The sequence below is a fragment of the Rhinolophus ferrumequinum genome, chromosome 9 (genome assembly GCF_004115265.2).
Source record: "Rhinolophus ferrumequinum isolate MPI-CBG mRhiFer1 chromosome 9, mRhiFer1_v1.p, whole genome shotgun sequence".
In the NCBI taxonomy this organism is placed as follows: domain Eukaryota; kingdom Metazoa; phylum Chordata; class Mammalia; order Chiroptera; family Rhinolophidae; genus Rhinolophus; species Rhinolophus ferrumequinum.
The window spans coordinates 37942042-37967432 of NC_046292.1; the positions used below are offsets into that span (position 1 = coordinate 37942042).

A 25391-nucleotide genomic window follows, 5' to 3' on the forward strand; every position below is an offset into this window, starting at 1 on the left:
TAGCTGTGGATACCCTGCCCACAGGCGAGAGCAGGTATGAGGGGAGAGCCTTGTTAGGCAGCAGAGGTGCCAAGCACCATCTAAACCCAGCCCCACCGCATTCAACCGCCAAAGCCCCTGGCGCCAAACAGTGTTGCTTCAGCTGCTAATAGTTAATGCTCCTTGACTTGGGAACGTTTTCAGCTCTTGGGAGCAACACGGTGCCACGAGGGCTCACTCCTCACCCCCCTTGTCTTCCTGCGACCGGGATCCACATGCACCCTACTCCTAGGCCAATTTCCCATCCTTCAAGGCTCCCCGGGCTGTGGGCTCAGGGCCAACGTTGGGGTAGGGGTTGGGGAGGGCGGGGGACTTTTCCGGGAAGGGGCCCAGCAGGGTCTTGGCTGGCGGCCCTGTAAGCCACGGTCCAGGACCCCAGGGTGGGAGAGTGAACGGAAAGGTACTCGTGCTTGGAGCTGTTGCAAAATCCTCTGTCATGAAGAAAAAACTGAGCTCAGACGCACTTGATAGAAGGGGCTCTCTCCCCGGCCCTGCATTCAGGTGCTGGGGCCTAAAGGGGGTCCAGTTCCACTGCGGAAGGCTGGGAACTAGGAAGCGTTGCAGGCTAGACACCCCGCCTTTCCAGTCTCCTAGGGGTGGGGGCGTGGTACGGCAGCCCCGCCGGGGCCCAGAGGGGGAGAGGGGTCGGTGCAGCGGCTCAGCCTCCCAGGGAAGTGGGACCTGGCCAAGTCCAACGTGGGGAGGGGGCACGCCCTCCCTTCCCCGCGCCTGTGAGGACCCTCCTCGCGTGTCCGGAGGAGGCCAGCGTCCAGCAGATGCACGCGGGTGGGGGTGGAGGTGCGGGGGCGGGGGAGAGGCGGGGAGGAGAAAAGCCACAACAAAACTTGCGTAGCCGAGCGCACTGCTCGACTTGAATGGAAGGAGCCCGCGCCCGGGGAGCGCAGCGGAGACTCGGGAGGGCGCGTTTCGCCGGGGGGGCGCGGCGCGGCGCGGCGCGGGGGCGCAGCAGGTACTGGGCGCGGGCGGCCGGTCGGGCCGAGGGGTCGGGGCTGAGCCAGGGCAGCGGACTCAGACTTCCCGCCTAGTGCGGACGGCCGAGCAGCTGCCCCGGGAGGGGCCGCCGCATCTTGCCCCTCAGTTGGAGCCCTGCACCGATGGCACGCCGGGGAGCTCACCCTCAGGGGTGCGACCCCCTCAGCGATCCGGACCTGGCAGGGGCCTTCCCTCCTCTCTGGCCAGGGGCTGGCCTCAGCCCCCGGGCCCCTCCCACTGCGCACATCTGGAAAGAATTTGAAGGCGAATGGGAGGGGGGAAGTGGAAGGACGCCGGCGGGCGACGCGGAATGTGGGGGTCAGGTGGAACTGGGGAGGGGCGTGGACCCCTGTACCTAGAGCCCGGGCGCAGATTATATCCACGTCACTCATCCCAGCTAGTCCATACTTTGACCTCTTTACAGACAGAGAAACTGAGGCCTAGAGAGGGGTAGAGATCTGTCTCTAGGACGCGCGGACAGGTGAGGCAGAGACCGCGCGTCCACGGAGCTAACCCAGCCCGACGCCGCGCACTCGCGGAACCACAGCTCTCAGCTGCCGGCCTGGTGTCCATCTGTCAGTCTTCGCGACCGCCTCCCGGGTGGGACAGCTGGACTGAGGAGGGGGTCGTGGTGGGGCGACGCGGAGAGTGGGCAGAGGGGTTGGCGCCCTCCCGCTAAAGCGGCGGAAGCCTCGGATTGTAGGTCCTTGAACTGTCAGCCTGGCCTGGGGCGGAGACCAGACTGCGGCGTTAGAATACCTGATGCGCAGTCAGGTGAGGGAGGTGGCGGCGCCGAGCTCCTGGCAGCCCCTGAGGCTGGGGGTGGGAGGCAAGAGAGGAGAAGGCACAAGCGTGCGAGCGGCGCTGACCGTCCCCAGTCCCGGAGGCACAGAGTGATGCGCGTCCGGCTCTGGGAGTTCATTAGGGAACTTTAGGGGCCCACGCACTCCGAGCATCAGCCCTTGGACTTTGGCAGGCCAGGGAAAGTGAAGCTGTGGTCCACCGGCTCCAACAGGCACCACTGGTGTGAATTGGGAGAACCCCTGGGTGGTCTTGTCCCCTTTTAGGGCCAAGATCCCAGGCTACTCTAGCCTGGAGTGCAAGTTCAGAGATGTCAGATTCACATGAGTTTTCATGAGATCTGTGGGAGCATACTTTGTCCCTTTCATATGAATCTTGGCTAGGGGGTGACTAATAGTGGCACCTCTAGGCCTGGTACATAAGAGCTCTGACTATGACCTGCCTGGAACCCTTGCTGTCTCCCTGTCACCAACACCTTAGCATCGTGGCTGATGCCCTTGGAGACGTGGACCTTCGTCCCCTTTACCCTTCCTTAAGTCCACCTCCGTCTTCCCCCACCCCACTTTGCTCATGCCCGGCCCCCTGCCTGGAGTGCCTTTCCTCCCTTTTGTCAACCTGGAGAATGTCTCCTCAGCCTCTGAAACCAGCTTAAGGCTCCGGGCAGGAGTCAGAAGACACAAATTCTAGTCCTGGCCTTGCCTTTCACGTACTAATCTGTAAACGGAGGGAGTCAGACCAGATAATGTTGCAGATCTGTTCCAACTCTGTCTTTCACAAATTCATTCTTTCATTCAGCAAACATGTTCTGAGCACCCACTCCATGCCTGGGGAGTCAGCAAGGCTCAGCTGAGACTTGAAGGATGCAGCGGGCAGGGGTGCAAAGGGAGCTCCGAGGAACTCCCTACCCCAGCCAAGGGGCAGGAGTGGCTTCACTGAGCAGGGGCATTTGAGTAGGAGTTTGCTGGGGGGATGGGTAGTGATGGGAGCTCCATGTGCTTGAGTTTCCTCATCTGCAAGACAGGAAGCCTAAGTCTTAGTCTTGGGATTTCTGTTAGAGTCTATAAGATGCAGTTGTTCTGGGTTCAACAGAGCAGGTGATCAGCGAGTATTTACTGAATTTGAATGGAGGAGAAAGATGGTGCTGGGAATGGAGGATCTGCCTCCTGATTTGGGCCTTCCTTCCCCTTCTTCTAGTCCTGTCTTAATCCCACACTTCAACCCTTCAGGGTGTTGCGATTTGGTTCCCTGAAGTGGGCAGCGGTCCCAGGTACTTCCTCAGTAACAGTAACCTCACGTGTGCATATCCCACTGGCTGGGTGCTAGCATCAGCTGGGCATGTCGTTTCATTTAATCCTCATGAGGAGCTCTCATCTCCATTGCCCAAACGAGTAAACAGAGGCTCAGAGCACTGAAGTGACTCGCTGAGGCTCACACAGCAGTCAGGATTGGAACCCAGATATTTCCATGGCTAAAGCTCTCCAGCTGCCCCTCTTGCCGGGCATTTGCTTTCCCAAAGGTGTGAGTTGTTCTTCTCCAGGGGGACTCCTCACTCGGGATTTCCAGGGACCAAGGGTCTGCTCTGTCCTCTGTTCTTCCACACATACAGCTCCTATATGGCTGGGCACATAGAATGGGCTTTGGGGGATTATGTTGTTCCACATTCTTTGAACAACAACAGAAAAAGGAGACTCAGATGGGTCAGTGAGGTGGCCAAGGTCACACAGCAAAGCTGGCGGTGGCGCTGCCCAGGATCCCCAGGTCCTGAGGGTGGCTGCTCAAGCTGGGAGGAGGAGGTGGCACCGGGTCACCTCTCTGAGCCCTGTGTGTTATTCCTCTTCCCTTGAATCCAGCTCCTCCTCTCCATCCCTGCAGTCCAGCTCTGTCCTCCCTGCCCAGACCAGGCTTATTATCCCTTGCCTGCACCATAGCACAGCCTCTGAGAGCTTCCCACTGGTCCATAAACCTGCTTAAGCCAGACTCCTGCTCTTCAATAGCTCTTCATCTCCCCAAAGACAAGGGTCACTCTCCCTAACCTGGCTTTCAAGTCCCTTCTTCACCTGGACTGTGGCCACTGCCTACTTGCATCGAGCCCAGTCCCCAACCTCCACCAGACACTGTAGTGAGCTTTGTAGAGGTTATAACGTGGGCTCTCTTGTCCCCAAGCCTTTGCACATGCTGACCCCTGGCTTGTATCACCCTTTCTCTTTTGCCTGATACCGTAGTCATCCTTCATGGTTAGATTAAGGCATCACTTCTGGGAAGCCTTCAGGCAAAGTTAGGCCTCCTCTGGTTGCCTTTGGACTGTGGCTTTCCTTTATCACACTCTGATGACACTGGGATTATAATACTCAATTCACACATAATGTCCAATAAAAATATAACGTAAGCCATGAATGCAATTTATACGTAATGTCCAATAGAAATATGGTGTGAGCCACAAATGCAAGCCACATATATAATGTAAAATATTCTAGAAGCCACATTAAGAAAAGTAAAAAGAAACAGGTAAAATTAATTTTAATAATTCATTTAACTCAAAAGACCCAAAATACTATCATGTAATCAATATAAAATTAAATGAGATATTTTATGAGATATCATTAGTATAATAATGAGATACTTTACATTTCTTTTTTGTACTAAGTCTTTGAAACCCAAACACCGCATTTTACACTTACAGTACCTCTCAATTTAGACTAGCCACATTTCAAGTGCTCAGTAGCCAGCCACGTGTGGCCACCGCATTGGACAGACCAGGTCTGAGCTTCTTAAGAGCAAGAACCCGACCTGAGTGGCCTATGTCCTCAGTGCCCACCTGTGCTTTGCATTAACCATAGCCCTGCCGTTAAGACCTGGGACGGAAGCTCGGCTTTGCCATTTAATAGCTGTGTTATATTGGCCAATCCCGCTGGGCCTCAGCTCCCTCATCTATAAAGTAGTGATAACATTTTCAGTATAGATCATAATGTTAAAATAAATATTTTTACAGATACAGTTTACAGATATAAAACTGAAGGTGAAGGAGGAAAAATAGCTGGTCCAGTGAGTGCACAGGGTATGTAGAAAGGATCCTTCTGCCTTGATTGAATTTGGGGTCTGGGCCCACATGCCCCCTCCCAGAGTGCTGACGTGCAGTGGGGTCAGACTAATAATGCTGGTGGCTCCGGTGGCTGAAGTCTGTTGCTCTTGCTCGGGGTTATAATGTGCCATTGGAATGATGGTCTGTAGACTGGCTGAGGATTTATTGCCCGTTTGCTCAGGGGATGGGGTCAGCAGGGGTATGGTAGGGTGGGCATAGGGCCAGGGTGCTGCCAACTGATCCCCAGAACCCGGGACTATATGTGGCGGGCTCCCTGGTTCCCTGCCAGGCCGGGGCTGAGGCCTGAGTCTGCTTAGGCCTAGAGGACCTGGAGGGTCAAGCAAACCTGGCTACTGCCCCTCCTCTCTCTCCTCACACCTTTCCCTCTGGGGCCTTGTGCCCCTTCTATAGGGCTCATCCAGTCTGGGGACAGTGATTATTATACTGGGTCTGCTGCCCGCTCCAGACTGATAGCAGGGAACTTATGCATCGCACCTGTATCCCCCCATGAGGCCAGGGACAGATGCGGCCCCACCTCAGAGAGCTGGCGGAGCCAAGGAGTGAGGCAAAGTGGTATCTGAAATGCCGCAGCAGCCTCAGGATAGCAGGAATTCCCAGGAGGCGAGAGTCTGCAAATCTTCTGGCAGGAGAGGGGTCTGGGGCTGGACCAAAAAATACAAGCAGGACCTAGACAAGGGAAAGGGAAGAAGCAGGGGGTTTTGGAGTGGGCCATGGTGTGGTGGGGGTGTGAACAAGGCCCCCAGATCAGATACTAGTGGTGGGAAGAGCTAACATTTCCTGAGCATTTCCTGTGTGCAGTTCATGACTCTCACAGTTTCCCCATTAGGACAGCCCTGTTACCACCCCATGGATGGGTGAGGAAGCTGAGGTGTAGAGGGGGACAACATTTGCCTAAAGCCTCACAGCTGATAAGAGCCAGGGCTGAGCTTGCAGCCCCAGCTGTCTAGCTCCAGAGCCTGCCTTCTTAATCAGGTAGCAACATCGTCATCGTCAAGCTCTCAGCTTACCAGCCCTCCCAGGCGCAGCATCTCGTCAGACCCTTCGAATGGCTCTGTGGGTTGTGCTTCCCAATCTAATGTCACCAGGCCTGGATGCTTGCCAGTAGCTGCGTTCAAATGATAGCTGCGCCTGTCACCTAATAGGTGCCAAGTGCTTTGGTCTGTTACCTTGAGGACTCCTCACAGAAGTGAGTGCAGATGTATTATCTGGAAGATGAGGAAACCGAGCCTCAGAGAGGACAGAGCTGCTAAGTGGTGGAGGGTGACTTGACTGGGGTCTGGGGGACTCCAGAGTCAGTGTACTGAGCTACCACCTGTCATAACTTATTATACCCCAGAGATGTTTTCTGAGTGAGTTCCTGAAAAGAGAACTCCAGGGACCAGTCCAGAGCCAAGCCAGGCCCATGGGCTGCTGGGACTATGGAACCCCAATGTCTTCCTCAATGGCCTGAGGCCATCCCCTGTACCCCACTCCCTGCTGCCCCAGGGGACCATGCTGGGGAGTGTTCTCCTGCAGGTGCCAGCGGTCATGCGAGCACAGCAGGCCCTGCTGTGGGCAGCAGAGAGTATAAACCCCAGGAACAAAACTTCGGAGGGCCTGGGGCAGCAGTAGCTCCATTCACTGATGCCTACTCGGTTCCCGGCTCTGGGCTGGGCCTCCACCTAGACACAGAGAGTGGCTCATAGCCCTGTGTGGGAGAGAGACGCTCTCACGTGTTCATGCCAACTCATGCCACATCCTGGGGGAAGGAGGATGGGGAGGTGGCACTGGGGTCACCCTTGGCACTGGGAGGTGGCACTGGAAGCTTTCCTCAGTAATGGAGAGCACTGGGGCATCTCAGAGTCTTTCCAGAGGACACAATGCTGGAACTGGTTCTTGGAGAAGTTGTTGATTACACAGGAGAGGGGGACGGCATTCCAGGCAGAGGGAACAGCAAAGGCAAAGGCCTGGAGGGAGGCACTACTAAATAGACCTGTGTAACGGGCAGGTAGGTGGGGGAGTTGGAAGAGAGGCAGGGCAGGTCCTGAAGAGCCTAGAATGGCAAGCTGAAGAGCTGGGCTGCACCCTGCTGGTGCTGGTTTACCATGGCTTGTGGAGGCTGGAGGAGGGACAAGGCCTCCCAACACTGCCTGTGCCAGGGCAGCGAAAGCTCAGCAAAGTCCAGGCCAAGCCCTGCACGTCACAGTTCTTCCTGGGCCTCAGCTTCCCCTTCTGTGAAGTGGGGGTACAGATTCCTTGGGGCCAGTCCTGATAAGGGTTGTGGGAGGTTTCGCAGCCCTGCCTAAAGACAGAGCTTCACTTTACCCCCACCCCTCCAGAGGACAGCCCTAATGGCGTGGCTGGTGAGGGGAGGGCGGCAGTCAGCAGGTCAATGCATGCTGAGGACAGGGTGCAGACTGGGCTATGCGTGGCGTCCAGGAGGTCCCCATTGTGACTTTTGCGGGCCCTAGCCTGGTGCCTAACTGTTAAGTCAGGCTAAGTCAACCCAGGTGCCAAGGTGGGTCTGACTCCATCCCTCCTGCAGGCACCATGGCCCGGAGTAAAGCGCTGCTGCTCCTGCTGCTGTTGCCATCGCAGCTGCAGCTGGGACCAGCGCTCGCGGTTAGGGCGCCTGTGTTTGGCCGAAATGGCGCCCACAGCCTGAGCCCTGAAGAGAATGAATTTGTGGAGGAGGAGCCTGTGCTGGTCCTGAGCCCTGAGCAGCCGGGGCCCGGCCCGGCCACCATCAACTGCCCCCGAGACTGTGCCTGCTCCCAGGAGGGTGTCGTGGACTGTGGTGGCATTGACCTGCGCGAGTTCCCAGGAGACCTGCCCGAGCACACCAACCACCTGTCCCTGCAGGTGAGGCCAGCCTTGCACCAACGGTCACAGGGGCTGCCCCACACTCGCAGCTCCTGTCCCAGAACCCCCACAGTCACAGCTTCCTGCTTACCCAGAACTTCCAGACATAGGGTACAGGTCAGGTCAGACAGGAGGATCTGACTCCACCATGAGGCGTTCCCACTCTGATCAGTGTCCTGTTCACTGAGCACCATGATATAATCTGCTTTGTTTCACTGGTGGCAGTCTGGGTTGAGGCTCATAAGCTAACTCAGTCCCTGTCTGAAAATGGACACAGACCCGCCTAGCAGCTAACTCTCTGCATAGATAGTCAGGCACCTCAGACACCATGACAGGCCAGGAAAACAAGAGCAAAATGGGCCCGATCGAGTGCTCTGGGGGCTCAGAGAACAGAATGCTCTCCACAGCTGAGGTACAGGAAGTGGGACACACTATTCCAGACTGGGGCTCTGGGAACACTGGCTCACTCGTGATCACTCTTGTGTGGCCTGTTAGCCCTGAGGGAGAGGAAGGTGCTGTTACATCTATTTCCAAAGGAGATCAGGTCTAGTGAAGGAAAGTGACTCGCCCACGGTCACACAGCCCTGGGGGTCTGGGCAGGCAGGTGGTGGGAGCCCAAGGCCAGGGTAGCCTATGAGGGAAAGGGACAAGTTGACAATGGCACTTATTGTTGGTTCATTCACTCACTCATCCATTTAGAGAATGTCTCCTGAGTACCTGCTCTCCACCTTTGGTCCTGTGTGCAGAGCTGGGCACGTAGGGAGGACGCGGACATGCCCTGGCCTTGCGGTGCTCACAGTCTGTGGGGGGAGGCAGAGACCTAAACAGGTCGAGATAACAGATGGAGATAGAAGGACTAGTTGTGAGGCCTGGAGCAGCTGCTAAGTCAGCTCCCAGTCCAAGCCAGGGAGGCTTCTGGAGGAGATGATACCTACCCCAGGTTTTAAAGTGTTCCAAGGGGTGTGGGGAACACACAGCTGAGAAACGGAATCAAAGGTGGTTTCTGGCGTAGAGTAGAGAGAATGGGCTGGGGACACTTGACCCCAAGTTGGACCTGCAGGGAGCAGGCCTGGAGGGGAAATGGCACTCCATTTGCACTGCCTGTGGACTGTGTGTGTGGGCTCTTAGAAAGTGGAACCCCCAAGTCTGCTGTGGTCACGACTGGGCTGACCCAGATGTGGGCCTTGCCTCGAGCCAGCACCCAGGGTCTGTGTACTACAGGGGAGAAGTCCAAAGGGGGTGTCCAACAGTGGGAATGGTTCCTGGGACTCAGGCTGAGGATGGGGGCGGGCCTACCCCCCATGCTGCCTCCTCACCGCCCTCTCCCTCCATTCCCAGAACAACCAGCTGGAGAAGATCTACCCCCAGGAGCTCTCCAGGCTGCATCAGCTGGAGACTCTGAACCTTCAGAACAACCGCCTGACTTCCCGAGGTGAGGGATCACCCAGAGCCGGGGATGGGACCACCAGGCAGGGACTTCAGTGTCCCTGGGGAGAGCCTCCCCCCTCCCCGTGGACCCCAGGATGTGGAAAAGAACAGGTCTGGACTGGGCTGGCAGTGGACCCTGCTCCCCGTGATTGCCTAAAAGCCATGCGGGGGTGTCTCTGAGACCTGAGAGTTGGCTCCAGGGAGAAGCTTCAAAGACCTCTGTTGTAGATTCCTCAGTTCACAGAAGCTCTTTAGAATCAAAGGGTTGGAGAGTCCTCAAGTTTTAAACAGTGATTTTTTTTTTCTGATGATGAAAGTAATTTTGATTATAGAAAAATTGGAAATACAGAAAGTAAAATAGAAAATAAAAACCGTCATAATTCTGCCACCTGGGAGCTCATTACTACTGACATTTTGGTATATTTCTATGTTTTAAAAAGCAACTTTGCTGAGGTATAATTTGTCTACCGAAAGATTTATCCCATTTAAAGGTACAATTTGATGAGTTTTAGTAATTTATATAGTTGTACAACCGTCATTACAATCCAATCCAGTCTTTTTTGTGTTTTTTAATTCCCAGCTGAATTTACAGTATAGGTATTAGAATGACTGTAAGTGCTTTGTTTTTCTCAGCAGTTAGCTCAGCAGCATTTCTCATGTTGATAAAACTCTCCATGGCCGTCATTTTACATAGCAGCAATAGCAGGGTATTCCATGGAGGGATGCTGCACAGTTTATGTAACTGTTCCCTCTCATTAGACAGTTGGGTGAGTCCCAGCATCTGAGGGTCTGGGAGCCCGGAACCGAGTGTCATAGGCCACCATCAGGACTGGAGAAGGGCCAGCCTGGACGGGCTCCCAGTGACAGCCTAGTCCTGACACTAGATAGGGCAGCGTTGGGCCAGATGGTGGGAGGCCTAAAGGCCGCAGCCTGGCCTTGCCATGGGGCCAGGTATGACCCTTTGGGGTTGCCCCCAGGAGAACACGCCTTCCTGGCCGGGAAAGGTGAGGCTGAGTTCTCTGTCCCATGGCCTGACCTTATGGGGACCCATTCACCAGGTGGCCCAGGTGAAGGAGCAGTCATCCCTCAGTGGACACTTCCCATCTGCTGCTCTGAGTGTGGGCCCCGTGAGCAAGGGGCTGGGCAGGCATGTTGGGGCTGGCTGGGAAGGGAGCAGAGCCACACCACCTGCCTCAGGCAGTGGCCTCCCCAATCCTGGCAAGTGGGGTGGGCTTGGGGGGATTGGTACTAGTGTGCTCCCCTGTAGCGTCTCCTTCATCCAGGGCTCTGACCGATGCCTGTCCTTTGAAGGGCTCCCGGAGGAGGCATTTGAGCATCTGACCAACCTCAATTACCTGTACCTGGCCAATAACAAGGTGAGGGGCCTGCAGCAGGGTGGAGGTGCGCTGCCCCAGCCCCCTGGTGTCGGGGGATGAGCTCAGGGGACTTTCACCAGGGCCTGTTTTGGGCTGGCCCCTGGGTCCCCATTGCTGCTCAGACATGGTCCAGATCCCACACCTTAACCCAGGGCATCAGAGTGGTCAGTGAAGACAGAGGTCAAGGCTTAGAGGAGTGGAGGGGAGGGGGTGCTTTCAGGGCTTCCTGGAGGAGATGGCATTTGAAGGGTCTTGAAGGGTAACAGGATTTCAGGCAGGGGTCCCAAGGCAGAGGGCACTGCAGTAGAAGGAACAGCAAGCGAAAAGGCACAAACACACTCAACCTCAAAATATTTACTTGGCATGCCCCAGGGCTCTGTCCTGGCCCCTTCATTCTGCACTCTCTGGAGACGACCCAGTCCCTCCCTGGAAGAGTGCGTCTACATCGTGGCCACCTCCAGTGGCATTCTCCAGTCTCTTCCACTCCTTCCACTTGAGTCTCAAAGATCTGCCTTACTCCTGGATGTCTCCCCCTAGATGTCCAATGGACGTAGAACTACTGCTTCCCACCCACAGCGCTCAATCCTCCTGCTGTCTCTCCATCTATGTAAAGGGCATCTCCAATCGGTTAGAACATCGCTGGTCTGAGGGCAACCCAGGAGTGCTTCGCTCACCACATCCAGTCCCACTGCAAGCCCTCAAGCCCCGGGCAGAGGTCCACCATCCCACACCTGGGTGCCTCTGCCTCCTCATTTGCTGCCCCTTCTTTTCAGAACATACAGAGTGACCTTTAAAAATCATGCCCCACTTCTCCCTTAAATCCCCCCTTCGTGCTTAAAATCATCCTATGGCTTTGCCTTGGATCCAGAATGAAAGCCACACTTCTCCCTGTGTCCTGCAGGCCTCTCTTAACTTGTTCCCCCGCTCGCTCCGCTCCAGCCCCCGCATCCCACAAACCCCCATGCCTGGCACACACTCACACTCACTACTCCTGCTGCCGTGGGTGCTCTCCCCTTAGATGGCGTTTGTGGTGCCATCATGCCTTAAGTGTCACTAGTTCCCTGAGCCCCTAACCCAGTCATTCTCTGTCTTCAGCCTGTTTGAATTCCCTGCATAACAGTGATCACTATCAGATACTTTTATTCCTTGTTTATTACTTTCTCCACGAGGATGTAAGCTTGGGCGGGGCAGGGGGGGTACTTCTCTGTTTTGTTCCCCAGGACTTGCCCAGCGAGCTTCTGGAACCGTGCCTGGAATGTTGTAGACTTAGGCTTTACTGTTGAATGAATGAAGGGTGGACACTGTGGGCTGTGTCTGGGGAAGCGAGCATGCTCACTACGGCTGGACAGAGGGCCAGTGCTGGGGACCGGTGAGGGGAGAGACCAGGAGGACCGTCAGGGCAGAGGACAGGCCCGGTGGGCTTTGAATGCAAAGCTCAGGGCTGTGGGAGCTACAGAAATTCTGTTTTTGTGTTATCAGAGAAGTGGGACCAGTTTCCATTTTAGAAAGATGACTGTGGTTACAGGGAGGAGACAAATCAAAGGGGCCCAGATGAGTAGGAAGCAGTGGCACTCAGCTGGCCTCTGCCCCTCCATTCGTCTTCCTTCCCCAACTCTCCCCTTTCCAGCTGACCTTGGCACCCCGATTCCTGCCAAACACCCTGATCAGTGTGGACTTTGCTGCCAACTATCTCACCAAGATCTACGGGCTCACCTTTGGCCAGAAGCCAAACTTGAGGTCAGAGGTCAGAGGGGGATCCTGGGCTCAGGCTGGGGAAGTGGGAGGAGCTGAGGCAGAGGCTGCCACCCTGAGTGAGGCAGGCGAGGACCCAGACAAGCTCTGGAGGAGGGCCATGCCATGCAGTGTGGGCATGATGCCCATGCTCAGGGCTGTGGTGAAGGACGCCCAGGGGCTGCAGGGGCACAGGCTCTGAAAGCCGAGGCCTAAAGGATGAAGAGAAATAGGTCCAGGAGGCGAGGACAGAGTGTGATGTCTGAAGGGTTGTGAGAGCTGGGTAACGGTGCTTTCTCCTTCCCCAGCCCCTGGGGATAAAGCATCTTCCAACAGGCAGTGCTGTCCCTTGCTGAGAGCAGCTTCAGGAAGAGTGAGGCCCATGTGTGTGAGCAGGGCAGAGTGGTACTGGGGTGGGGCTGTCTACCCCTGGTACCATTTCTGTCCTTGAATCTGTCACCTCACTCACTTCTTTCCATCTTCCCTTGAAGCCAGGGTTGCTGTGTGTGGTTCCATCCCACAGATGAGAAGGCTGAGGCCCAAGAGAGGCATACAGCAAGAAGGAGCTGTATCTTTTATGCATTTCTTTTGTTCCTTGTCTTCTCTCCTTCTACTATGTTAGCTCCATGAGGGCAGGGTCTTGTTGGTTGTTTCCACTGCTACATCTCCAGAGTCTAGAACAGTCCTAACATGGAAGGGCACTCACTATATATTTGCTGAATGAATGAGGCGTCACCTCCTCTAAGCCAGGCCCTGTGGTGGGCATCAGGGGCACTCCCCATCTTCAGAAAGTCCCACAGAGCCAGCTGTGTGGGGTTGACAGGCAGGGACTCCAGGGCTGTGACAGTCGGGGAGTGACTGAGAACCTTGAAGGGTATGCAGGAGCACAGACAGGGGGGTCAAGAAATCCTAATTCTGCCACTAACTTGGTCCCCTCAGCTGTGTAGGTGGGTCCTTGGTCCCCTTCGCTTATGGGGGAACTGGAGTGGGTGGGGTCTGAAGTTCTTCAGAATCGAAGAGGGTGTCCTGGGCCCCAGGACCAACCTGAACAAAGTTTGGAGGCTCACCAGGTGGGCTAGAGCTGGGGCTGGGGGAGGGGGAGCCTGGGTGGGTGAGGACCTGTGCCTTGTCCCCCAGGTCTGTGTACCTGCACAACAACAAGCTGGCAGACGCTGGGCTGCCGGACAACATGTTCAATGGTTCTAGCAATGTCGAGATCCTCATCCTGTCCAGCAACTTCCTGCGCCACGTGCCCAAGCACCTGCCGCCCGCTCTCTACAAACTGCACCTCAAGGTTAGAGGGAGAGGGCAGGGAGGGGTACCCCCAGAGCAGGGACCCACAGTGGGGTAAGAGCCCAGGCCCACATGGGCACAGTGGTGAGGCTGTGGGGCCTTGGGCGCGTGTCAGAGGGCACAGCGTCTGCTGCAGAGAAGCAGGCAGATGCCTGGGCACCTGGCCGTCAGCCGCACACCTGGAGTCCTCTAAGCCGGGGCCCACTCCCTGTGGCTTCCACAGACCCCTCTCCATACCTCCTCCCAAGACTCTGCCCTTGCCCCTTGGCTATCCCTCACATTCCCTTTCCCACTGCCCCATCCCCCAGAACAACAAGCTGGAGAAGATCCCACCAGGTGCCTTCAGTGAGCTGAGCAACCTTCGGGAGCTGTACCTGCAGAACAACTACTTGACTGATGAGGGCCTGGACAATGAGACCTTCTGGTGAGCCCCTGCCTGAGCCTCAGGGGGACCAGGAGCCAGGGATGCTCCTCCCAGGGTCCCGTCAGTAGGCCATCTCACAAACATCCCTCGCCCACCTGCCCTGGCCAGTTCCCTGGAGAAGGAACTTTGAGTCTCGTGCGTCTGCTGACATTTCCATGCCCGAGAACAAATCATGCATATGGATAAGGCCTTCCAAAATTCCAGTGAGGCAAGGAAGCATTTGCAGAGGCTGGCTTCTTGGTACAAAATAGAAATTCAGGTATTCTTGGTGAAGGCAAATATATTTTCATTATAGGGCCCAGAGCAGCCACAAAAGGCCTTAAACAGTTGGTCTTCAAGTAAACCCCTAGTGCCGGAACCATGCTAGAGCCTTCCCACACCAATATCGTTGAATAACTCAATGAGAGGCTTGGAGAGGAAAGAGGTCCCCCAGTCAGCACTGGGAGAGCTGGGATGATTTAGAGGCAGGTCCCCTGCCACCTCCCTTGGGAATAATAGTGGAAACAAGCGCCATGTGGACTCCTGCCAAACGTCCTAAATTCCCTCCCTTACCCCCCCAGGAAGCTCTCCAGCCTGGAGTACCTGGATCTGTCCAGCAACAACCTGTCTCGGGTCCCAGCGGGGCTGCCACGCAGCCTGGTGTTGCTGCACCTGGAGAAGAACGCCATCCGGAGCGTGGATGCGGACGTGCTGACCCCCATCCGCAGCCTCGAGTACCTGCTGCTGCACAGCAACCAGCTGCGAGCGCACGGCATCCACCCGCGGGCCTTCCAGGGCCTCAAGCGGCTGCACACGGTGCACCTGTACAACAACGCGCTGGAGCGCGTGCCCAGCAGCCTGCCCCGCCGCGTGCGCACCCTCATGATCCTGCACAACCAGATCGCTGGCATCGGCCGCGACGACTTCGCCACCACCTACTTCCTGGAGGAGCTCAACCTCAGCTACAATCGCATCACCAGCCCGCAGGTGCACCGCGACGCCTTCCGCAAGCTGCGCCTGCTGCGCTCGCTGGATCTATCGGGCAACCGACTGCACACGCTGCCACCGGGGCTGCCCCGCAACGTGCACGTGCTGAAGGTCAAGCGCAATGAGCTGGCCGCCCTGGCACGCGGGGCTCTGGCCGGCATGGCCCAGCTGCGTGAGCTCTACCTCACCGGCAACCGGCTGCGCAGCCGCGCTCTAGGCCCCCGCGCCTGGGCTGACCTCGCCCATCTGCAGGTAAGGGGCGGGGCTGGGCCATGCCCCTGTGGAGTGCTACTGGTATGGCTACCGTGAGCCTACCCATGTGCTGGGCCCTGATGAAGGGTGGGCAGGAGGGCTGGGCCATGAGGGAGGTACCGGCTGGGGAGGCTGGGCCTCAGGGTAGGGGGCTGGGCCATGTGGAGGGTGGCTGGCATAGGAGTGAGGGCAGAATACAGCTGGTATGGCCAGGCTGAGCTCGCCATCTGCAGGTATAGGCTTGAGGAGGGCTGTGGGTGTAAGGGGCAGTCATGGGTACAGGGGTTCCATGGTTCAGGAGGACTAGGGAGTAGGGCCAGTTCAGGTGGCAGGAGAGTCAAGCTCACCCACTCAAAGGCACAGGAAGATGTGCCTAGAGAAGCCTGGGCTTGGGGGAGGGGAGGGCAGCAAGGCCCATGATGTGGTCTGCGTAGGGCTGGAGGTGTCCTCTGGAGGCATTCTGGGGCTGGCCAGTGTGTGCAGCTGCTGTGGACATGGTCAGAGTCAGGCAGGATGTCTGGCCACATGAATCGAGTTTCTTACAATGAAAGGGGTGTTCAGTGAGGGATTGAAAGGAACTTTATTAGAGAAACCTGGGAGGCAGGGCCCAGGTGCTGCCAGGCCACTCTGCTGCCCCACCAGGACCACCAGGGATCCTCAGGGCCTCTGCCTTCCTGTCCTCTCTGCCCTAGATGTCCCCAGGGCTTGCTCCTCCGTCTTTCTCTGGGATCTGCTCAAGTGTCACCTCCTTGGGAGGTCTTCCCTCACCGCCTACCACCTTCCTCTGCTTTGTTTATAACCCTTATCCCTTCCGGACATTAGGTCATCTGTTTGCTTGTTTGTTGCCTGCTCTTCCCACTAGAATAAAGGCAGGCATTTTAGTCTGTTGTGTTCACTGCTGGACTCAGGGCCCTGGCCTGGTAGGGGGAGCTCCTGGGAGGAGCTGTCAGGAGGGCGTATGTCTAAGTGTGTGTGTGTGTGTGTGTGTGTGTGTGTGTGTGTGTGTGTGGTTAGGGGGGGGCAGGAGGTGAGGCAGAGCCCTGAGGGTGGAGCAGGGTAGAGTTGGGGGAGGCAGCTGGCTCTGCAGGAGCAGTGTTAGCTGGGGTCTCTCCTCACCCAGACTGCCCTGCTGAAAGCCAGACACCAGGATCCAACCACCTATGCTAGTCCCTCTTGGGTATACCTCAGGAACCTGTTCTCAAGGGGCCCAAACCCCACTGTCCTCTCCTCTACACCTGCTCCTCCTTCTGCACTTTCTAACTCACTGAAGGGGGCAACATCCACCCAGGTGCCTCCTGGAAGCTGCCCTTGACATCTCCTTTTCACACCGTCTGCCCTACAACGCCCATTGTTACTGCACCCTGCCAGTTCTACCATCACATCTCAGTCTGTCTACTTCTCTCCATCCCTGTTACCCATAGCCCCAGACAAGACACCCCCATTTCTTGCCTGCACCCTACCTTCCTAGGATGTCTCCACCCTTGTACTCCATATGCAATCAGAGGGTATTTTGAAAACTAACACGTGCTCAGCTTATGCTCCTGCCCAGAACCCTTCCGTGGCTCCCCATAGCCCCTAGAACCCAAACTAGAATCCTTGCCACAGCCTTCAACGCCTGCTCCGCTCCTGCTCCCAGATGAGCTTCTTATTTTCACAGGTACACTGGGCTTTGCTCATACTGGACCCTCTGCTGGAAGCACCTTTTCCACAAGGTGACACCTGCTCACTCATTCATTCCACAAGCCTTTATTGAGTCCCCACCATATGCAGATGCAGTTCTAGAACTGAGGACCTAGCAGGGAATAAGACGGTTGGAGGGTCACTAACCCTCCTGGATTATACCTAGGACTCAGCTTAGGTGTTACCTCCTCCAGAAGCCACCAGTGACGGGCAGGTTAAACGCCTTCCTGGGCCTGAATGAGTTCATTCAGGGAAAAAGTGTCCACTGTGGGGGATTCTTCCCCTCACTGTTGGATCTTTCTACAAGCAGCAGCTGCTCCGCTGCTTCAGCACCCCCACCTGTGCTAGCTGCCATCAATGCCCCTGACCTGAGACTGTCAGGCTCCCACACCAGGGCCCCATTCATCGGCTGTCATTGTCAGATTCTGTGTCCATCTCCCCTGCCAGCCTGACTTCCTGAGGATAGAGTCAGTGTCTTAGTGGATTCTATGTCCGCAGCTCAGAGGATGTGTGGAATGAATGAGGAAGTGCTGGAGCTGTGTGGAGGGAACACAGTGGGGAACAGGAGCCCTGTGGGGAGGGGAGGTGACATGGAGGCTCCTTATGGTGTGTGAAGCTTGTGCTTCCCTTGAATGTTGCATCTGGATTCATGGCCCCCAGCTTCCGTTTGTGAGCGGGACATGACTATTCAAGTAGCAGGCTCACACGCACGTTTGTGTCTTTCCACAATGTCACACTTTGTTAGAAGAAAGCCATGGATCTCGTCCTACTGACTCGGTTTACCAAGGGCATTAACCAAGGCTCCGGCCAGAAGATAGTCCCCAATAGTGGAGCAGTTTCACACAAGGGGGTCACACAGGTTTGTAAACAATAGAGTTAGGCCAGGGAAACAGTCTTACGAAAGAAGGACGAGAGAGAGAGTCCAGTGTTCAGCGAGAGTCCCTACGGCGCTGGGGTGTGTAGTGTCGGGCGTCAGGCCAGGCTGGTGAGCGGTCAGGAGGCGAGGCTTCAAGGGCTCCGTCTGGACCAGTGCAGATGTGGCTCTCAGCTGCTCAGCCGAGGCCTGAGCGATGAGCCGTCATAGAGCCCTGATTTTATGCTCAAGACTGGGTGCGGTGCACCCATCTGCAGTCTGATAAAGTCGTTCCAATGGTCCCACTCCACCCTGCGTCTGGAGTTATCTGCTTAGGCCGTTCACTGGGTATGCCTTTCCCGTGATGCTCTGGCATGACTGTCCCTCTGTGACTGACAGAACTGTCCGAATTATTAGAGTCCGTTTTGTGTTCGTAATTAATGCTCTATGTACTTCCTGACCCTGAGCCCCAGCCTATCGGGGTGAGGAAGGGAGCTTAGAGGTGATGGAATCCCACGCATAGCTGCACAGGTGTGTGTTGGGTGAGGGTGTGCTGACAGCCTGAGGGGCAGTGAGCTGGGTCCATGAATGTCCAGGTCTACTGCCTGCTGCAGGTTTGTTCAGCTCCCTGGGAAAACCACCCCATTTTCCTGGTCTCCTGCTTCCCACAGGCATGTGGTGAGTCTGAGACTGACCAGCCCTGGGCCTGGCTGCCATGCCAGAGTCACTGTCTGCCTTGCACACTTGCTTCTGGCCCCTGCCCATAGGACCCCCAAGGTCTACAAATGAGCAACCCCACCCATATGGTCCTTCAAACCCATCCTCCTCTGGGGCCAGTGGGGTGAGATTCCAAGACTGGAAGAACCCTGACCTCTGCCCTTCTGATGGGAAGTGACAGGTGTATTAAGGAAGAAGGACTGTGACATCCAGACATCCTGGCTGTGAATCCAAGTAGGAAGGCAGAAGGAGCTGAGTAGGACAACAACAGTTAGAACAAGGGTTTGGAGTCAGGCACAGCAGGTTCCAGCCTCGTACAGGCTGTGTGGTCTTGGCCAGATCTTTTCATCTCTTTGAGCCTCTGTTTGCCCATGTGGAAAATGGGGATAGTTATAGACCTCACCTCACAGGGTATGGTAAGATTTAGATACGTTGGGGAGTTGCAGGGGTCCTTGCAAATTGTTAAGTGCTTTGACTTCCTGGTCACCCCTGCAGCTGCTGGACATTGCCGGGAATCAGCTCACAGAGATCCCCGAGGGGCTCCCTGAGTCACTTGAGTACCTGTACCTGCAGAACAACAAGATTAGCACTGTGCCTGCCAATGCCTTCGACTCCACACCCAATCTCAAGGGCATCTTTCTCAGGTAGGAGGTCCCCTGTGGCCCTGAAGATGGCCCCCTGGGAAAACTGAGTCTCAGAGAGGGTAGGTGATGATGTGTCCACAGCCAGCCAGGCTGTGCCTGGAACTCCTCAGATAGAGGACAGCAGATGTTCACGTCCTTACTGGGCTCTGGCAGTTTAGAATAATTCAGGGGACCCAGCTCCCCAAGGAGATGAGGAGCTTCCATACAGCAGAGCCATGGTGTGTCTTCCCGGTATCCCCACCTGCCACCCCCTCAAATCAGAGAGAAGGAGACAGATCAGAGAAAGGCAGAATGCACACTCCCTGGGCCCAGAAGGCCCTAGGCTGGGTGACATTGGGGTAGAGTATGACCTGTGCTTTGGCTTCTGAGGCAGGGGACTGAGGCACAGAGAGTTGAAGGGGCCTGAGATCAGAGCCCAGCCTCCGCCTTCCCACCACCTGTATGTCCCTGACCCAGCATGCCTCTGACCTTGCCTGTGTGCCACTTCACACCAGGTACTGGAGTGACCCCAAGCTGGCAGCTCAGGGGTCTCAGGCCTCGGGGTTAAATCCAGAGGGCAGCGATAGAAGTTACCCATGTTCGCAACTCCCAAATTGTAGTGAGAGCATATGCAGAGGAAGCCTTCTCCTGGCTTTATAGATGGATCAGTGGCCCAGGGTCAGCCCCTGTCCCCGCAAGGTGTAGCCACACCAGATAGCTTGGACCCCCGTGATACACGGTGCCCCCTAGCCCCCTGCTGTTTGTGCTTGCTGCACCATCTTCCTGGAGAGCCTGTTCCCTCCCCTTTTCCTTCTGGGGTGTGTAAGTGTAGGGACTCTGAGGGTTGGGCTCCCGGCACCAACTCTGAGGGTTGGGCCACGTGGGTCGCTGTACAGGTTTAACAAGCTGGCCGTGGGTTCTGTGGTGGAAAGTGCCTTCCGGAAGCTGAAGCACCTGCAGGTCTTGGACATAGAAGGCAACTTTGAGTTTGGTGACGTTTCCAAAGACCGGGGCAAGTTGGAGGAGGAAGAGGACGACGAGGAGGAGGAAGATGAGGAGGACGAGGAAAGGCGATAGTGCCCAGGTGAACCAGATCTGACTGACAGAGGTGGGTGGTCTATATGGAGGCACGTTCACCTCTCCTTACCAGCTCCCTGACCCAGTCTAGGGTCTTTCTGTCCATTCTTCCCCCTCTGTTTTTGCTTCATCATTCCTTTTGCAAACCTATAAGAGCACTTGGTATGTGCCAGGCCCTGGGTAGGAGGTTGGGTATAGCAGCAAGCCCACGGGAGGCCCGCCTATGCCAGGGGATTCTCTCCAGGGGGATGAGTGCCCTGATGGGACAGGCAGGGGGCTGGGATGGTAGAAGCAGGGCATGCACGTGGGGCTCAGGCAGAGGCTACTGCTGCGGTCCCAGTCAGAGATGATAGGGTGGCAGGTGAGGATGCAGACAAGCAGATGGGCATAAAAAGGGTTGGGGGCATACTGAAGGGACAGAGAGTCCTACTGGACATGGGCTGAGCGAGAGACAAGGTCCTGGTCCAAGCTTGGAATTCTAGGTGGATGAGAGAAAGAACAGGTTTGTTTAGGGGAATGTTGAGTTTGAGCGGCCTAGAAGACACTGGGGGAGCTGCCCAGCGATGGGTTGAATATATAGATCTGGGGTTCAGAAGTGAGGTCTGGGCTGGAGATGGGGACCTGGGCATTGTCAGCCTTGAAACAGTCACTGAGGCCGTAGGAGGCCGGAGGTGCTCACTCAGGGAGAATGAGAAGGCAGTGGGAGGGGAACCTGCAGAGGGGGTAAGATGGCGAATCTGGAGAGGGAGGTAGGAAAACCACAGACAGCACAAGATAGAGGGTGTTTACATATACATGTAACACAAGCATCTGCAGTATACACAGTGCACCAACACACATATACCTTTGCTCACATATATATGTCTAAACATGCATACACACCCGAAAGCACACGCTTGCAGAACACACACTACACACATGCACACATTCACAGATGCAGAACATGTGCACACTTGCATGCATGTGAGTATATGTACACATGCATCCCCTTGCACACGGGCCCTTATGTGCACACATGTGCACACACACGTGCACGTATGTTATGTACACATACATGTTGTGCATACATGCACAGGCTTCTCCGGAAGTGAGGAGAATCAGCTTTGTCAGTGCTGCTGAGAGACTGATGGAGCTGAGCACTGCCAAGGGCCCTCTGCATCTATCCACAAGGCAGTCACCCATGAGCTGTGGGGAGCAGCCTCCGGCGCTGGCGGTGGAGAATGGCTGGAAAGGAGTACTCTCTCATGAAGTTTGGCAGTGAAGAGATGAAAGAGATTGGTAGTGGGAAGCGGTGAGAAATTCAGGCAGGGCTCAGTTCATGTTGTGCTTTTTTTAAGGAATAGAGCTGGTTTTTGAATGCTGATGGGGAAGGGCCCAGATGGAGGGAGGAGTTAAAGCTATAAGAGAGGAGAGCGGGGCGTAGTGGTCCTGTTGAAACAGCCGGAGGAACTGGCTTTGCCAGGAGGGTGAGTGCTGTTTCCACTGTGGCAGGAGGGACAGAGGACTGAGTAGCTGCAGTCACACACAGGTTAGTGGCTTGATGGCTGGACATAAGGTCATATCAGCCAGATGCCTTCAGCCTTCTATTTTCTCTGTGCAGCAGATGGGGGTAGGTGTGGAAAAGATGAATGGTTGGATCCATCTATGGCTGGGGTTTTGGCCAGATGTGTGGGACAGGAGGGCGAGAAACAAGGAAAGTGAGTGTATGAGCAAGCATCTGTGCAGTGGTGGATCCCAGGAGTTAGGCTGGGAAGGAAAGGAGGTGCAGACAGGAGGGATGGGTAGGCAGGGCCCCTGGAGACGGATGTTAGAGGGGGCAATGGTGGGGTGGGTGAGCCCTACAGGCGGGAGAGGTTTGGTTGGAGGGATATCAGGATGAGCCAAGCTGGGGGTCCCAGGGTCAGGGGGTGGCCCATTGGGCCACTGTGAGGATGTTGAATTGAAGTAGGGCCTGGGACAGAGAGGTGCCCCGCGGTGTGAGGACCCCACGCGTGGCCGACAGAGGGAGGTGGGAAGAAGAGTGTGCCTGGAGGGCAGTTGTCCTAGCCCGGAGGGCAGTGCTTGCGAGTCACCTTCCTCTACTCCCGGGGTCCAGGACGATGAAGATGGAGCCCCTTCCTCGCCAAGCATTGTCCTTAGGCAGAGCCCGGGGTCAGCAACAGGGGTGACAGGCCATTCAATGAGGACTTGATGGACCTCACAAGGGGGGACGGCAGAACCTGGGATGGGAGATAATCTGCCCCCTCTGGAGGACATTGCCAGGTCAGGCCAGTTGAGCGGGGTCCTGCGAGAAGCCCGTAGAATGGCCAGTGGCACCCAAAGGCCCGGTCGTCCACACCAGGCCTGCCCACATCAGCACGAACACCTCCCAGTGGGCTCTCGCTGGCTCTGGGCTCCCAGGGCAAGTCCCCCTCCTGCCCACAGTCACCTGTCCTCCCAGAGCACCATCAAGGGGGCCCCCCAGTTCTGATCCACCTCTTCCAGGCAGGTCGTGGCTGCTGGGTCTACTGTGGCCTTCCTGACTCTCCCACGTGTTCTGCAGGATGATGGACCGACCGCTGGACCCCTCTCTGTAGCACATGCCTGTGCCCTGTGAGCCCCCACTCTGTCACACTCACAAATACACCCCACAGTGTACCCGTACCCCTCTGCCAACGCAGGCCGAATAGTCTCCCATCCCACCCCTTCCTACAGTTCGTGCCACAGCCAGACATATGCAGATACCATGACACACCCATACACAGCCAGCTGCACGTTGCCACCAAAGGGTCCTGCTGTCCGCCCCACACCCACCACCATTATCACTGCCTCTCAGTCACGCAGATTCGGGGAAGGGTCTGACCCCACTCTGGCATGCTACTTCCTCCTCCATGGACACACACACACACACACACACACACACACACACACGTACGTCATGTGCAAACAGCCCTCCTCAGCCTATGCCACCCCAGCCAGAAGTGGCCAGAACAGCTCTCCGCCTGCCTGTCCGTCTGTCTGTCCGTCCTCCGGAGAAGACACAGTTATCTCCGAGCTCTCTGCGGCCAGGTGCCTGCTGCCCTATGGAACTCACAAAAGCTGGCTTTTGTTCCTTTCTCTACCTTTGGGGACAGGAACCTTCAGGACTGCTGCCCTGGCCCCTGCCAACCGTGCCCTCCACCTGCTGGAGGAGTCACACTCCCTGCTCTGCCCTGGCTGGCCACAGGCACGTCTTGGATGGGCAAGCCCCACTGATGCCAGAGGAAAAGCCTGAGATTGCCAGGAGCTTTGGGCAGGAGTGAGGACAAAGGGCCCGACTCCACTTATGAGACACCATTTTTATTCTTTGGGCCTGTGGGGAGTTCTGAGTGCCTTTTTGTTTTTGTTTTTGTTTTTTTTTTTTAAGAAAAAGAATGATAAAGAACTCAATGCTGATTTTTCTTGTTACAGAAAAACTAATATAAAAGCATTAGCCTTGTCTGGCAGCCCGTGGCCGTGTCCGTGTGTGCTTCCTGCCAGGTGCTGAGTGGGCGCCTGCCAGGGTGGGCAGGATACAAGCACTTCAGCACCTGTACGGACCCGCAGGAGACAGTACAAAGCTGTTTGTAGGGCCCACAAAGTAGTCCCACAGGCAGAGGTCCAGGGCCACAGGGTGTAGTCACAGGTAAGGAGGCCTGGAGACATATGCAGCCCTTCAGTGCGGGGTGTCAGCAGGTCGAGCTGGACCACCACTCTGGGCCTGTGAGCTTGCTGTGCACTCCCAGCAAAGGACCTGCCAGCTTTGGGTTGCTCAGGGCTCCCCTGGAGGGCGGCCTGTGCACTGAGTGGGCCTTACTAATGGGGTCGGTCCCATAGTGGACAGCTGGGCTGTGAAGGGGACCAGAGCAGAGCTGACTGGGGCCCAGGTCTCTGCAGGCCTGCCTAGGAAAGAGGTGACAGATATGCCCAGTGTGCCACCATCCTCGACAGGGCCAGAGCTGAGACAGTGGCTGGGGGGACAGCACCTGGCTCAGAGCAAAGAGCCTCTGACAGGCAGGTCCACCCTGGACAAGACACCCAGGAAGTAGTGACGTGACCAGCTCCTGGGGGTGTGTAAGCATGCTCCTGCTGAACCCATCAGGAGCACATTCCTGCCGTGTGGTGGGGCATACCACTGCTCAGATGTGACACAGGGGACGGGTGATCGTAGCTTCACATCTGACCTTTCCTGGTTGCTCAGGCCTTAATAAAGGAAGGATACTCCCTCGGACCCTACAGCCCCCAGCCCTGCAGTGGGAGGGGGATCCTGGAATTAGGCCCCTTCCTGGACTCCTCACACTATGGCCCTGGAAGGAGGATGGGAAGTAGTTAGGAGTTAGTAGCTGAGAGGCAGATGCCCTCCTGATTCTCTGAGTGGAGGAGGGAATGGGCCTCCCAAGGTCACTCAGAGAATCGGGAGGGCTTCAGTGTCTTCCCTCCCCCAGCTTCAGTGTCTTCATGGCTTCACAGTGCAAGACCCCGGGACTATATCTTTACCCCAAAGTGCATCCAGAATAAGCTATGTGGCCAGGGTTCGCCTCTTTCCCCTGTGGGCCTCCTGGAGGCACCCTGGGGCCGAGGAGAATGAGGGAGATAGTCTGGAAATGTCCTTGGGCATGTCCCCTCTTAAAGCAAAGCATTCACCAAAGGGAGCCAGGTGACCAAGGAAATGTGTTCCTTTTGTGGGGACTGATCTCAGGGACCTGCCCGCAGAACACAGCCCAGGCTAGGGGCAAAGTGGTTTTTCCATGCTATGGCTGTCAAGACAAGTCCCTGGGCAGGCCAGTTTGTACTCTGTGCCCTCCATGTGACAGCTCAGACGGGCCTGTCTTCACGCCAGCCACCAGGACAGGCTCATCTGCACTCTGACAGTCCAGACAGACCTGTCTACACTCTAGCTACACAGACAAGCCTGTTTACATCCCGGCTGCCCAGACAGACCGGTCTGTACTATGACGGCCTATACTAGCCCAATAAAGAAGTACTGGCCAGAATATCGTCACTAAGCCCCCAAGACTTGAAAAAACAAACAAAATACCTTTATTTAGCTATCACTGAATTTGCAAACACAGAAAGGAATATAAAATCGAAGACATCCCCATCTCCACATCAGATGAGCGAGCGATAACTAGTGGGACAAGAGGCTGTGGCACGTGGGAGGCAGCAGGCCTTGGCCTTGGGCGGGGCCTGTCCTTGGGGA

The 25391-nt window shown here is 56.1% G+C and overlaps 1 protein-coding gene across 5 annotated transcripts; it reads left to right on the forward strand.

Moving 5' to 3' along the window:
- Positions 1–884: 884 nt before the first annotated feature.
- On the forward strand, positions 885–23539 carry PODN (podocan). Of its 5 annotated transcripts, none has more exons than XM_033115886.1 (11): positions 885–1009; positions 7458–7774; positions 9113–9206; positions 10514–10578; positions 12206–12315; positions 13447–13603; positions 13911–14026; positions 14587–15244; positions 18990–19138; positions 20014–20225; positions 22679–23539. In XM_033115886.1, exons 2-10 carry the CDS (start codon positions 7463–7465, stop codon positions 20192–20194), a joined length of 1842 nt encoding a protein of 613 aa, XP_032971777.1. In that variant the 5' UTR covers positions 885–1009; positions 7458–7462; the 3' UTR covers positions 20195–20225; positions 22679–23539. The 5 variants fall into 5 exon arrangements, with proteins under 5 accessions (XP_032971777.1, XP_032971778.1, XP_032971775.1 ...); XM_033115887.1 differs by having other exon boundaries at positions 22683–23539; XM_033115884.1 differs by having other exon boundaries at positions 22737–23539.
- The last annotated feature ends 1852 nt before the right edge of the window (positions 23540–25391 follow it).